General features: G+C 37.3%; 1 protein-coding gene across 3 annotated transcripts in view; it reads left to right on the top strand.

Annotated features, from left to right (window-relative positions):
• The first annotated feature begins 215 nt into the window (after window positions 1-215).
• The window catches only part of atg9a (ATG9 autophagy related 9 homolog A (S. cerevisiae)), a 60859-nt gene continuing 45456 nt past the window's right edge, over window positions 216-15618 (top strand). Inside the window, exons 1-3 of one of the 3 annotated variants that reach the window (XM_039756329.1) lie at window positions 216-389; window positions 787-834; window positions 5877-6026. In XM_039756329.1, the coding sequence (XP_039612263.1) occupies window positions 5924-6026 (103 nt within the window). In that variant the 5' untranslated portion in view covers window positions 216-389; window positions 787-834; window positions 5877-5923. Of the gene's footprint in view, window positions 390-786; window positions 1001-5876; window positions 6027-15618 lie in introns of all 3 variants that reach the window. The other 2 variants (XM_039756327.1, XM_039756328.1) reach the window with 2 other exon arrangements.

Below are 15618 nucleotides of genomic sequence, written 5' to 3'. Positions count from 1 at the left end.
GCCTCGGACGGCAATCTTCATTTCACGGTCCAACGGATGCCTCTATAATGTAAACGATTCGAGATTTTACAGCTTTGCCAGGAACAACATTAAAATAAAACATACGGGCAGCCATGGGCTTCTTTCCTGGAACGCAATCTGAATCTGCAGCTGCGCAGTCCGCGACATAATCAATGATCGTTCTGAAGCTTTAATTGGAGAGAGCATACAGCCCTCCCTGTCTCTTATTGGTCTAGAAAGCTGCCAATCAACTGGTCTCGTCTTTGTCGCTGTTGTGAAATGAAACGAAAACTGCATGTCTGTAGCTCACCAGACAACAGTAACCAACAGATAAAGGAAAAGCGACACGTATCTCGGAGTTGTATATCGCGCTGGAACCAAATGAAAAGGTAGGGGAAATGTAAAACAGTTAAATAGAATAGATACAAATAAGCTGTTTGGTTGTTTTCCGCTGGTGTGGGGCCGCCTGGGTGGAACGTCATAAAGCAGTGGTGTCTCTTGACATAAATAAGTCACGTTGCAACCACAGTAGTGATTCAGTGAAAAGAAGCCTTCATAGATATACATGGCGCAGTTGACAGTCATGGTGCCTCCTTACGTTTACACGAAAGTCTGGGTAGATGTAATGACCTGATGGATGTATAGATTTTTACCTCAGTGCCAGCGGCGCTCTGTTTTCGACGTCGATTTGACTTGTGTCTCCAGTGCGCCGCCCGGCTGAGCAAGATCATGATAATTGCCTGCTGGGCCCATTTCAAACGCTTTGTTTGTTTCTTTCACTTCCAGAGTGAATTGGGAAGACGCAAGTCCAAGCCGGCAGAAGTGGAAGAGGAGGTAATCCTTGCCTGCGAATTGCCATGAGTCAGTTGTTACTGTGCTGGTGGGGACAAGACATGACACAGTCAGGGGTTCAAGAAGCTAACAGAAAGTCAAAGAACCAGGCTGTTGGTTTCATCAGACACCTTTCCTTTATTCATCTTTACCGACTGCATGTGATTTTGTAGGTCAATTATCTTTTCCTTTATGTTTTTTTCTTTCTTTGAACACCGCCTAGAGTTTTATGTTTATGGTAAACATCTTGGCAAAGTTTGTACGTGAACATGATAACTTTTCTCACATTGGTTTCAACAGTTTGTTTCCAACATGAATATTCATATGCAGTGCTACTGTGAGCCTGATGTTATTTTGTTAACAACAAATACAAAATTGGTGACCATATCTAAATGCTCCCCACATGAGCTACATGCATACCCCCTTTTGGAATAAACAGTGTCCAAGGAGAAAGCCCAGTAAGTGATGGTGGAAAACTGAATCCCTGTAATAATGTGCCAAGTGTTTTGTTTCTTATGGCCCTTTGAGTTGTCACAAACTGAATTGAAATGAAAAAAAGTAACCTTTCAAATATTTGCACTGGAAACCGTATACAAGCATATATTGTAATAGCATTGGAGCTGCAATGGAGCCACGGTGTAGCACTGCAGCTTCATGAATTTAGTGTAATAGTTTAGAATCCAGTACCTGGTTGCGTATTGTATGAGTGTATATGTTCTCCCTGTGTCTTTTGTGGATTTTTTGGTGGTTTTCAAAAGCTGTAAATGTTATATTAGTATTTCTAAATTGCTCCCGTGTTTTGGGTGCATTGAAGGGTATGAGTGAGCAATTCCAGTGAACGAATGTTGCATGTTCATCGTTTTGACACCTTTATGATTATAGAAAAGGGCAACTGGGGTGTGTGTGTGTGTGTGTGTGTGTGTTTTGTTGTTTTTTGTTTTTTTTTAATTCTTAATACAAGTCCATCACAGAGCTTCAGAATCGATAACCACCTTGCCTTGCAAACACTATTAAAATGATTAATGCAGTGGATTCTGTTTCCAAACAGAAATTCTGCAATTCCTCTGTTATACAAAATTCAGAGTGCTTCAGTTGGATGGTGTCCACGTTAAATAAAACTTTTTTGCAGGTCAGTTTGCTTGAGATACACAAGTTTTTTTTTTTTGTTTTTCTTTTTGTGTGCTGAATTTATACATAGACATTTGAAACAAACACAGTTCTATTAAAGCCCCTTTCATACTGCTTGTCTTTTCCAGTGATTATAAGTGATAGTAGCCTTCATTTACTTAATCCTAACAAATCATGGACTGTCATGGCTCCTACCCCGTGACTGTCAGTTTTGTGGTCTGAAATTTGCAGCTGCTCAGTCATAGCACTCGGTGCCTAGCCATCTCAAAATTTAGCGGGTTTGATTTTTGTCGTAATTTATGGGTACAGGCTCCTTTTTGTGTCAGAGTTGACAACTAATCACCACTTAAATGGAAATAAAAGGATATACAGACAAAAGTTCCCAATCACATTTACAAGAAAAAAAAAAAGAAACACAATGATGGTTTCAAGAAATGAAGGAGAACAACTGTTTTGGAGCACACAAAAAGAGAAGAAATTAAAGAATGTGCTGAGTAGTTGTGAGAGAATTATCTAATCTGTCACCCTCAGCGATTCTTTGTCTTGTAATCTGATAACTTTAAGGCAACAAGATCAAGTAATATAGTCTTAAGTTTGAAATGCATGCTGAATGAAAGTTTTGAGGTGCGATGCAATGCAAAGTTTCAGAGTTATTTTAGATGTGAAAGTCAAGCTTATCTCTTTAGTACTGGACAGGTGAAAACGGGTATATGCATATTCTACTTAGACTGTGACTAGACTTGTATTTAAAATTTGGTTCATAGACCTGTGTTAATCATTTGTTATTCCTGAATTTCCTGAAACCACTTTTTCAATGACAAGGTCACATATTAAGAGCCAACTATGGATTGGCCATCAGGTGACTGTAGAGCACACTTGGCCAAACACCCACTTTTGGTTACATACGACCAGTAAACCTAACTTGTGCATTTTTGGGATAAGTAAGAGAACTGGAGTATTCTGAGGAAAATCCTTGTAAACGAAGAAAGAAAATACTAGTTTCTTGGGCTGAAATCCCCAAGTCTACACTAATAAATGAAAATTAATTTATCCCTAAATATGTAGTATGTTGCTGAGCATCTTTAACAATATTAATGTGTAATTTTAGCACATACTGTCACATGTACATGGGGGATAGAACTCCTTTTTTTCAAGCACAAACCATCTTAAGCCTCATATCTTAAAAAAAAAAAGGTACTGTTTGTGTTGTGATCTTCCATATAAAAGTTCATGTACCTAAAACACTATAGATAAAATGTTCTATTTTCATCAAGCAGAGATTCTTACATTTTTATTAATGTATAATATGCAGTTGAAGTTGAAAGATATTGCATAGTTCGTAAATGTGTAAATTAACACTAGCTTGATATAAAGTTGAAAAACTTTGAAGAGACATACAGCTAAAGAAATCATTCATAGCACATAATGTTAGAAAGGGCAAAATGAATGTATGATTACATTTTAATTGCAACACAATTAATAGTCACCTTAAGTTTATGGAATTGTACATCACTTGAAGCTTGCAAATTGAATGAATTCTTTAAAAATTAATTCAAATTACCTTGTGGGTAAGACATCCATAATGAATGTTTCTTCACTTTGAAAGATCCAAGATCAGTGTGAAACTGCTTGTTGGCAGAGTCGCCTATAACGAGCATTGCCATTGTTGAAACAGTAACAGATAATTTTAAAATCTCTAAAATTAGTAAAGGGTAAATTGGATGTATAGAACTGCAATTATTTTGAATTGTTGCAGTTGAGAATATATAATCGGCAACAAACCCCGCACCCAAAAATAACAGACTTGTAGGTAGCAGTAAGGTGGTGAAACCTGTCCAGATGTACCACAGGTTTACATTTAAATACAGGACTTTTTAGCTTGCTGTGTCCACAAAAGGAACGTGCCTATGCATCAAAAGTTGCCTGCTTTTAGATTTCAGTGTTCAGAATGACTCGTCATTAGAATATTCACAACGGAGCAAATCATTTCTGTTGCTGAGTTTAAGAATAAGCATCAACAAGTTGATGCATTCCCCTTCTTGTTGGTAACATGGGTGAATACAGATTACATTTCAAAGTCTGCATCCCACATTTGAGCTTTAGTTGATAAACTGTTTGCATGGTCTTCCTGCATAAATCCAAATAGTAGCGCTAACACTACATGTTCTGAACTCTACCTCCTCCAATTGTTTTTCTTCTGATAATCACCAGATCTAGGCAACATGAGAGGAGTGGAAGTAGTCATACTTAAAAGGGTTGGTGAAGATTTTGCAGCATTTTTTTTTTTTTTTTGGAGTACTCAACATCATAGTGTGTTTTTTTTGGCCTTTTTTAAAATTCAATATACAGTATGTTCTCAAGCCCTGGTTTGAATTGCAGTTTAATTGTGGGTTTGGGGTGATATATTATGCTTATTTGATAAACCGTCAGAACTGACACAGTATAAAATTAAAAATATTTTGTTTTCAGAAAAATCTTTATAGAGTTGGTGCCATGATATGACGACGCAGGTATTTGTCTTGGCTCAGGAGAACAAATGTTGGTGAAATGCTGGGAAACCCAAAGAAAAACTTCTTACTGAAACAAGATGATTGTGTTAACTACACCTACAGTAGATGGGTCCTGAGCAACCTCTGAAATATTTTAGGTTGATTGGCTACTCCTTAGCTGGTCCAGTATTAGTGAGTGTGGCTGTGTAAAAGTGTCCTCACAGTACTGTAGAAAATTGTACTGTTGTACACTATTTTCTACAGTACTACAAAGTGAATGAGCAACTTTAATGGGTATGGTACAGTAAGCAAGTATATAATAATAATTCTTTGCAGTTATATAGCGCTTTTCCCACTACTCAAAGCGCTCCGCAATTGTAGGTTAAGGGCCTTGCTCGTGGGCCCAACAGAGCAGAGTCCCTTTTGGCATTTACGGGATTCGAACCGGCAACCTTCCGATTGCCAGTGCAGATCCCTAGTATATTTCTAATTGATAAATTGTTCTGCGGAGTAGATGGAAATGTGAAGGGACAATAAGAGTATACAATTGTCTAATACTAAGCAGAATTGGCAACTTTGATTACAAATTGATCTTTTTGACAAACCTAAAACAATTTTTTTAATTGTAGCCAAAGATCAACTTACAAAGGCTTTTATATTAGAAAATAGAAACAAAATGCATACACTAGATTTACTGTTGTTATCCAGTCTTGGATGACCAAGCGAAGTCCAGGGCTGACCTTTTATGCTGTCATAACAATGACGTTGCATGTCACACATTACCATACTAATCATTTAGTAATGGGTCATCTGTGAGAATATCAAGATAGAGTTGAGAAAAGACTTGGGTAATCTTAAACTACTATTTACAAGTGAAACCAAATAAAAAAAATGTAATGTTGTGAATGATTTAGTGACCTCAAAAACAATAGTAACTTCATTTTTAAATACAGGAATCTTTCTAAAAACAAGGTTAAAAATTAGAAACAAAATAATTGTAACAATAATGTTTTAAGGAGGATTTAAAAAAGCAAACTTGAAACACTGGTTCATCCAGACCAGATGTTCTCTTAGATTGTTTGTTTTTATTTTCAAATCTTTGGCTATAATATTCAAGTAAGAAGCCTGTCAATTTTTGTTGCTCACCCTGGACTTTTTTTTTTGTGCTTGTCATCCGTGTGTTATCATATGCTTTCAGCCATTGTTACTGTTTTTGTCTGTTCCTCCCTTTTGGTTTTATGTTTGCCTTTGTTTCAATATGTGGCTTGCATTGACATTTCCTGTTTTTAGCTGCAGTTTCTTTTTTAGTTTCCTGTCTAACTGCATTCACAAAGCATAAAAACTTTGTTGTTCAAGTTAATGCATTTTAAAAATAGAAGTAAAATATTAAAATGCACCAGTTTACATGTTAAATTATTTTTTTCATAGTTACAGGAAGAGTCTTTATGTTGCCTGATACAAGATGAGAGAATAAAATGGCCCACTTTGACACAGAGTATCAGCGACTGGAGGTGTCATACAATGACTCTCCACCTGGGGAGGAGGACATGCTCGTCCATGTCCCAGAAGGCAGCAAGTGTAAGTGTCAATTCCTTGAAAGTTTAAAATCGATTTTTCTAAACTCTGTATTTTATATTTATGTTCTACATAATCTGGATGACTCTAAGGTGAGTGAAACATAGTACTCTTAGTGTTTGCTTTTCTTGTAGCAGTGAAGAATAGTCTCCATAGGAGTTGGCAGTCTCTCATCCTAATCTTGCTTTGGTCAGCTGATTCCTCCAGGTCACACACACCAATCCAACACTCCATGTATGATGATGATGGTGGTAGAGTGCAATACTCTCATCTGCCACTTCCCTTTCACAGGCAAGGTAGTTTGCAAGCGGTCATATCCAAATTGCAGTGCCAATTTCCCATATAAATGTATTTGAATCTTTTCAGCATGTTCAAATTCTGTGTGGCTAGAAAATAAATTCTTAAAGTGTTGATCAGTTGTGTTTTTTTTTTTTTTTTTTTTTTTGGAGGTAACAGATACCAACTTCTCTTAGATTATTAGCTACCTGAAGCTTAACAATCGCAGCACACTCTTAACAGCTCATTCATCTTATTACTTTCCCTTTCTAAATAAGCTCTTCTACAGTGATGTCACTTGTAGGATTTTGCAGCCAACTTGGTGCATACTTGTGGAGTTCTTGAGCCTCCTTACAAATTGTGTTCGAATGTTCTCTGGCACTCCATATCTAAAGAGCTACTGTAAGATGAACAGACAGTCGTTTACACATCTGGGTTTTTATATGTACTGTATAATAACACCTTCTGTAATAATAACTAACATAGTATACTTTTTATGCAAATTTTACATAGTATTGGATAGGAGTAGGCGGTGTGACCTAGAATCCATTTTACAGAACAACTGAAAAATTCACTAGATGCAGTTGTAATGTATTTTATATATCTTTTTCATATTGAAACTTTTTTTTTTTAAATGTATTAATGATTAATATAATTAAAACTGACATTTAGTTGTTTATATGTACGTTTTGTGATGTGCAAGTTGCTGTCTTGAACCCCAAAACATGAGGCTGAGTCTTAGTACTTTAGCAAAACCAGCTTTATTCAACTTGAAACAGGAACTGCAGGGTTATTTATTGCTGCGGGTGCTACCACTCTTCTATACACAGATACAGTAACCGGGCATAGTTGTGGCCAAGTTATACTGTTCCCTGCATTTATAATTTCCCCTGCGTTGGCCACAGGCGTGTATAGCGCAATCTCGATCTGCTCGTAGTTGTTTTGGCGGCACTCTGCTGCTGCGCTGCGAACCTGTGATTGCCTCGGCAATGGAGAATCGGGCCTTAACAGGCGTGGTTTGGTGTGCCTCTCGTTGGGGGAGGGTCCTAAAAGCGTTCAGAAACCTCACAGTTTGTTAATGCACTGCTACTCAAATAGAGTCAACTGCAGGTGTTCAGCTCTCTTGAACCAACAAAAGTAAGCTTCATTCTCTCCCACTCACTTGCTCATTTGCTGTCACTATTGCCAAGCAAGCAAGCACAAAACACAACTTCTTCCTGTTCTCCCTTCCAGTTTCCATTTACTTACCATTCAGATTGAACCGCTTATCACTTCCGGTAATAAATAAAAATATGTTAAAAGGGGGTAGGCTTAGTTCATACAAAATACATTACGTTTAAGGCTAAGGTAGTGGTTCTCAACCTGTGGGGTAACAAAAAGGGGGGTGCAAAGATGTGAAAAAAAAACGAATCAAAAATATGAAAAGAAAAAAACATCTGTTGAAACCAAAACTAATTAACTTAACCTACATTCTGATACTAGAACAATAAATATAGAGTTAGATAAATGTCGATAAGTTAAGTAGGTATAATAACATGCATCTACATTAAAAAAAAAATGTTAGGGGGGCACGATTAAAACTGTTATGAAAAATCGAGTCGCAAATACTTAAAGGTTGAGAAACGCTGGGCTAAGGGTTTACAATATTTGAAATAAAACTAGATCTCAATATTTTCCTGGAATTTGACGATAACGATAATTAGATGATATTTTGCATCCTTTAAAAATGTGTTTGTAAAAGTCTTATTGATTTAGCTTGGTTTGATAATAGGACATTGATTGTATCTTACTAATGAGATTACTGGTGTGCTGCCTGGGTGTGCACAGCCACCTTAACCCTGACAAAGCGAGGCAGGACAACGGTTTTATTTACACAGTTCAGCACTCCACAGCACAAGGTAAAGCACAGTGCACTAATTACCAACACAGTCCCTTTGCTTTCAGTCCTCCACAACAGGCTTTGTCCTCTTCCTCCTGACTTTGGGAGTTGGATGCTGGTGACGGGCTTCTTTTTATTGGGCACCCGGAAGGACTCCAGGTGCCCAACAAGCTTCTTTCAGCAGCACTTCTGGGTGTGGTGGAAGTGCTGCCAAAAAGGGCCCCAGAAATGTTAATGTGCCCCCTTGCAGAGGCCACGGGCCCCACTGGACACCAAAAGTGCTGCCCTCGGTACTTTCTACCCTGGTCCTTCCATAATCTGGGCGTCCCAGCCGGGTAAGTGCCCCGGCAGTCCACCACAATGGATACAGAAGTTAAGGAAAACCGGTCTTATTTAAGAGTGAAGTAAATTCACACAAAAACATTAAAATCACCAAAGTTTTATTGAGCTGAAACAGTGCAAATATGAGTAAACCATTTCAAAGTGGCCTATAGGATTTATACAAAAGGCCAACAAAACTATTATAATGAGGGCATTTAAAACCCACACTTGCCTTTAATATAAACAAGATTTGAATCCAAAGAGAATAAAATACTAATCAGAATTGAAGTACAAGGCATGAAAATTACAGTCTGGATAAACAAACCCTGCTCTGCTGTAAGGTGAATTGTGCAGCATACAAACAAGAACAAAAATCTAACACTGTGCTTCCCAAACCCGGTCCTGGGGACCCACTGTGGCTTCAGGTTTTTCTTCCAACCAACTTCTGTTTTTAATTGTACCCCTAGCCCAATTAAGTGAACTGTTACTTCCAGTTTCTGTGTTTTGGAGTCAATGGAGAAATAACAAAACTAAGTTTGCTAAATTTATTAAAATGTACTAAGCACTTCTAAGGGGATAGTTTTTTTTTTTTTATAGCTTTTTTTAACAATTTTCAGCCTGGTTTTCATTCTGCTTTTCCAGGAGTTCTGATTGTTTAATTTATTATCTACTAATTAGTGGGTCTGACACTCAAGTTATTGCAGGCTTTCATCATTTAGTGTTGTTTACCTGGCTGTCAGTTGTGTTTGTTTTAATTCCAATTATTAGGATACAATGACGGATACAAACTGCCCTAAAAAATAACAAAATAATAGTACAAAAACAACAGAAGAGAAGTAAGCGTTTAAAGCAAAAGTAGAAATATTTCTAAATGTCTTATAAATGTAAAAATCATACTGTTGTCCTTTTTCTAAAGGCAGAATAAGAGAAGGGGAAAAAAAGACCATCAACATAATAAACAAGATCAGTTATTGTCACTAATTGTGAATCTGGGTGAAATAAAAACCTGCAGCCACAGTGAGTAATCAGAACTGAGTTTGGGAACCACTGATCTAACATATTGTAAGTGGCACAGTTGTGGCACTGCTGCCTCGCAGGAAAGAGATCGTTTGTTAGTGTCCTAGGTCCTCCCTGTATGGTAGCACTTTGAGTAGTGTGAAAAGAACTATATAAATGCAATGAATTATTATCACTATAGTGTAAAAATTCCAATTTCTATCAAATACTGCACAAAAAAATAATGCATTTGTAAACCAGATCTGTCATATTGCACAAAAAGATAAAAACAACATAAGCCTATAACATTTTAAAACAAGTTAAGAACTTCAAGTTCTGTTCAATATTGCAGAAAGATATCAGAAAAAACAACTTTTGTAAAATTCTACTAGGGAAACTTCACATTGTGTGACAACACCAGTCTGACCACAGCATTTTGTTTTAGAGGAGCACTTTTATGTTACATTTCCCACTGTGCTGAAAACACTCTCAGAAGGGCTGTTTAAGGCAGGGATGCACAGGTACTTTTTTGCAAGTTTCCCTTATTTGGGGAAATGTACTTGTTTTCCACCACTTGAGTGGATTTACATTACTATCCACCTCAGTTATCATCAAGTAGTGACCTGTGTTGTGTGTGTTTTTTTGTTTGTTTGTTTGTTTGTTTTTTTGTGTGTTTGATCTGCCCCTTGTGTTCTCACAAGTGTTTTAAATAATGAAAGAAAAAAAATGCTTTGGAATCACTCCAGCCCCCTCCATGGGGCAAGATGGCTAGTGAAATAAAATATGCCTGATAGGCATATGCCTCTTAAGGAAATAAAAATAATTTGTTTGAACAGATTACTAATTTTGTTCGAACTGACCTTTCTTTTTTGATGGACTGCTACAGGGCTCTGTACCAGATGAGTTTCACTTTGCAGATGGTGAAACAAGTTAGCTGTTGAGCTGTCTTTAATGGTAAACAATTTCTGACATAGTTCGCAGATTGCTGTTTTTTAAGCAACATCAGTCTTTCCCAAACCAAACCACCTCCATGCCAGTGAGGATGATCCACATCTTCCAATTAAATCTAACTACGTACTGTAGATTGGAAGGCTGTTTATCCCATGGCACTGTTTGCTCATTCAGTTTTAGGCAGCCTATGCTAGCTTTACTTGTGGTGCACTCACCATGTACGCACGTGCAGTAGTCTATTCCGTTATGTTACATGAGACAGGGAATGAGTGAAATCTCAAGGCGTGTTTTTGATTAACTTGCTTGATAATTTCACTGCACGTCGTTACAACAATTATTATTGTAGATGATACATATTGCACATTCCTATTTAAGATGCTTACACACCAACACTGATGTTTGATCAATACTAAAATTTTGACTCCAGAACTGATGACAAAATGATACTGAAGAAAATAACATTATTATTATTATTATTATTATTATTATTATTACTATTATTATTATTGCTCTTCTCATTAACTTTTCACAGTAAAACATACTTTTTAGTAGAAAGTTATGGGGAAACATTCCTTGTGTGGAAGTCAGTTTAAAAAAATAACCCCAAGCTAAACTAGTCTTGTTTAAATGGACATGCGAGTAAATTTGTCATTTGAGCGAATCGAATGGGACTAAAATTACAGAGGTCCTTGGGTAATAATTACTTTATCCAGAGCCTGAAGTGGGGAGAAAAAAGAACTTTCATTGTACTCCTTTATGTGTATATTGAATAACATGTGGTGAGGATGTGATGTGGGGGGGAGGGGGGTATTGTAACCCCTCGGAACCCCGCAGGTGTACTAATATACACAGTTTATATAGAAAATCTGGTTGGTGTGGGACTGTCCCCCTTGAAGGTGCAAACAGACATATTGGTCTTAATAACTAGGAGTTGTTAATATGGTCTAAACTTATGTACAGTATATATACATTAACTACAGGTAACTGGGAAATGCCGGTGCAGAATAATGGTGTTTCACTGCCCCATTTCAAGCATTGATTTTATGCAACCTCCCGGTGTCAGAAACCCAGTGACCTTGACTCCTGATGCACAGTTGTGCAACTCCACTGAACAACTGATTGGGTGCACATTCCAGTCAAAAGCAATGGCAACAGGAAGGTGATGTGCTGTTAACATCCATCCATCCATTTTCTAACCCGCTGAATCCGATTACAGGGTCACGGGGTTCTGCTGGAGCCAATCCCAGCCAACACAGGGCACAAGGCAGGAACCAATCCAGGGCAGGGTGCCAACCCACCGCAGGACACACACAAACACACCCACACACCAAGCACACACTAGGGCCAATTTAGAATCGCCAATCCACCTAACCTGCATGTCTTTTGATTGTGGGAGGAAACCGGAGCGCCCGGAGGAAACCCACGCAGACACTGGGAGAACATGCAAACTCCACACAGGGAGGAGCTGTTAACATGGGCTTAGCAAAATGTAAACGGCGATGGGGAAAAAAAATCAATTCGTAAGTAACAAGTTTAGCATAATTATAAAATAGTAATAAAAAAAAATTATGTTTACTATACCTGCAACAAATAATAAGTGCTTACCAAACAGACGTGTGGGAAATTTGCATGTTTTAATATAGAATTTGTAGGAATTACTATCTCTGTGCAGGATATGTACAATCTTGTGCTGAATTTCAGGTCCTGGCATTAATATTGTCTTGTTTTTACTGTATCCCCTCACACCTATCAAGTTCTAAACTTCAGGAAGGCATCAACTTGTGTAAGGGATAAATACTTGACAAGATTCATTTTTAATACCTTATTTGGTGAGACAAGCCTTGTAACACTGTTAAGTAAACAGATGCTGTAATATCTCCAGGTTCATCTTTTCTTTTCATTTGCCTCCTATGCAAAGTATTGCCATATCGTACTTCAACTGCACTGTTTGTCAGCAAGCTGAGGATGACTGTTATCAACCATTTCCATCTTTTTGCAAACTGAATTAACAAGAGGGTAACAAAGATTAGCTAGTGTGAATTGGTTCTCTGCTAATTGCATAGCTGCAGCACCACCAATCAGCATGCAATCTCCATTTCGTCTGTGCATTTGTTAAAGATACAGTGCTTACTTTTTCAATAAAAAAATGAAAGGGTAACATTACCAAATTTTGCATTAGGCTGGTATAATACAGTTTTAAAAATTCTTTAGTTCATTTCTGTTTAATCTGCTGTGGGTTGGCACCCTGCACGGGATATTGGTTCCTGCCTTGTGCCCTGTGTTGGCTGGGATTGGCTCCAGCAGACCCCCCGTGACCCTGTGTTTGGATTCAGCGGGTTGGAAAATGGATGGATGGATGGATTTCTTTTTAATTGATAGTATATTATGCAGTGTTCACAGACACAGAATATCATTTTGAGAATCTGTTTGCATACAATTTTTATGCTTTATGTTTAAATGTGTTCACTAGTTTTTTGCTAATTTTTAATGTACTAGTTAAACAATTTTCTCAAATATACCAGAAGAATGTATTTATTTTTTATAATCATCAGTTTTTATTAATTTTTTGTGAGTTTTTTTAAAGTGAAAATTGTATATGCCTTCTAGGGGTTTTGGGACTCATGTACTCTGAATTTAACAACAACAAGATTTTAGTTTAATGATGTGACAAAAAAGTTAAATATTTACAGCAGGGGTGCCCACACTTTTTTAGCTTGCGAGCTACTTTTAAAATGACCAGGTCGAATACAGAGTATACTTTATACATAAAATATATGTTGTCATACCTTGCATAACTGAATAACCTTTATGGCACAATAACAAATAAATACATTTATGGACACTACAGTATTTGGATTTAATAATCTTCATGTGGGAAAAGGCTGACTCGCATAAATAAGTAGAGCTGAATAATGCAGTCAAGGAGCTTTTGAATTCAGCCGAGTGAAAAATGACGGCTGTCTGATTAACTGCGATTTTTAGTTCCCTTCTCTTTTCTCTTTCTCAGATCGCTTTTTGGAAGGAAGTCAGTTTCGTAGTTTTTATGAACAGTTCGAAAGTGCCTTTCCACATTTTCCTTCTTTGGAATAGCAATGATACTTCGATTGTGACATTGTGAGAGAAAAAAATCCTCTTTTAATTCCACATAAAGCCCATACCCTTCCCAAACAATTTTTTTTTTTAAATCCCTTCTTTAGTCGATATAAATTGGAAGGCTAACTAGATCATAGCCGGGTTTTGCAGTAGCTCGCGCGTTTGATCATGCGTGCGGGATGATCAGCGTGTTAGAAGAAAGAAGATCTCAGACTGGCTGCCCTGTATGTAAATCAAGTGGGAAATGCCATAGGGAGGATCTATGATAGACTAACATCCAAAAAAACTTTTTTTGAATGCAACACGATCTACCTGCACTACCTTTGCGATCTACCGGTCGATCGCGATCCACGCATTGGGCACCCCTGATTTACAGCATCATCCTGCAATGGTATCTTTATTTTACTGTGGATGCCACCATATTAGAGCAAATGTGTTGGCTGTTTCCATGGCAATCCTACCCAGAATTCCCCTAGAATATGCCACATATGTGGCATCACTGGAGAGACGGTTGTAGGTTGGTGTGTACATTTTCGTAGTATCTGAGATGGTGGATAATTCCTGGTGTTGCCCCCTTAACAGAAATCTTTTTGTCTTTCTGGTTTAAGAAATTTAGCCCTTGTTATAGGTGTCGGAGTTCTGGTTAGCATTTCCCTTTTTTTTTTTTTTTTTTTAAATTTTTATTGATTTTATTCAAATCACACAACATTCCATACAAATAGATCAGTTTTACAAAAATAGGATTGAACACAAATGAACCCCCACCCCTGAGAGAGAGCGTGGGCAGCAGAATAAAACTTAAAGCTAGTAAAAATAAGTAAATGGATTACTTAATAAGTGAATAAAGATAAATGGAGAAGAAAAAGAAATGGGGAGAGAATCTGCTTCCTCAGTGCTTTAAAAGCTTATTCTAAAATGTTATAGATTAGATCCTGCCAGGTTTTGAAAAATTTCTGCACATATCCTCTAAGTGAGAATGATTTTTTTCCAGTTTCAAATACTCTATAACATCAGTTACCCACTGACTTAAGAGGAGAATTAGCATTCTTCCAGTTTAGCGAGATAAGTCTACATGCCAATAGTGTAGTAAAGGTAATTACCGATTCTTTGTCCTTCTCCATTTTAAGCCCATCTGGAAGTACACCAAGCATAGCTTTTAATGGGTTAGGAGGGATTGTGACACCAATGCTGTCTGATAGGCATTTAAAGATTTTTGTCCAGAATGATGTTAATTTGGTGCAGGCCCAAAACACATGACCCAGTGAGGCTAGAATCTGATTGCAGCATTCACAGGTTGGATCTTGCCCTGGAAACATTTTGGACAATTTTAAACGAGACAGATGTGCTCAATATATAATTTTGAGTTGAATAATTGTATGGTTTGTGTATATGGAGCTTGGCTGAATTATCTGCATTGTTACTTTCCACTTCTTTTCTGAGATGTTGAGTGAGAGATCTATTTCCCATTGTCCTCTTGGATCTTTGAAAGGGAGGCACAGTAAAATGTTTTTATATATTCCAGAAATGCTGTCTAAGACCTCGAAGCTGATCAATATTTTTTCCAGCATAGAGGGAGGTGGGAGGTGAGGAAAATTGGGCAGGTTCTGTTTAACAAAGTTTCTAATTTGAAGGTAGTGATAGAAATGTGTTGCTGGAAAGTTAAATTTGGAGTGTAATTGTTCATAGGATGCAAAGACATTGTCTATGTACAGATTTCTAAGTGATTTAATCCCAAATGTTTTATAGACATTAAAAACATGTTTGTGAGGGTTGAAAAAGGTGGTTCTCGGGCAGAGGTGCCACCGATTTTAAAAGATTCTCTATCTTAAAATGCTTCCTACATTGGTTCCATATTCTGAGTGAGTGAAGAACAAATGGGTTGTTAGTATACTGGCGATAACTTGCTTTTATTGGGGCACAAAGCAAGGAATGTAAAGAAGTACTGCAGGATTTTATTTATTTTTTTGTTGATGTTCATCTATTTGATGTCCATATCCAGGTTTTTATAGTTTGCTTGTTTGCTGTCCAGTAATAAAATTGAAAGTTAGAGCCATGCCACCTTCTGCCTTTGGCCTTTGT

Source organism: Polypterus senegalus, chromosome 6 (genome assembly GCF_016835505.1).
Source record: "Polypterus senegalus isolate Bchr_013 chromosome 6, ASM1683550v1, whole genome shotgun sequence".
Taxonomy (NCBI): Eukaryota; Metazoa; Chordata; class Cladistia; order Polypteriformes; family Polypteridae; genus Polypterus; species Polypterus senegalus.
Note: the sequence above shows the minus strand (reverse complement) of the source record. Positions and strands in the feature narration are given on the sequence as shown.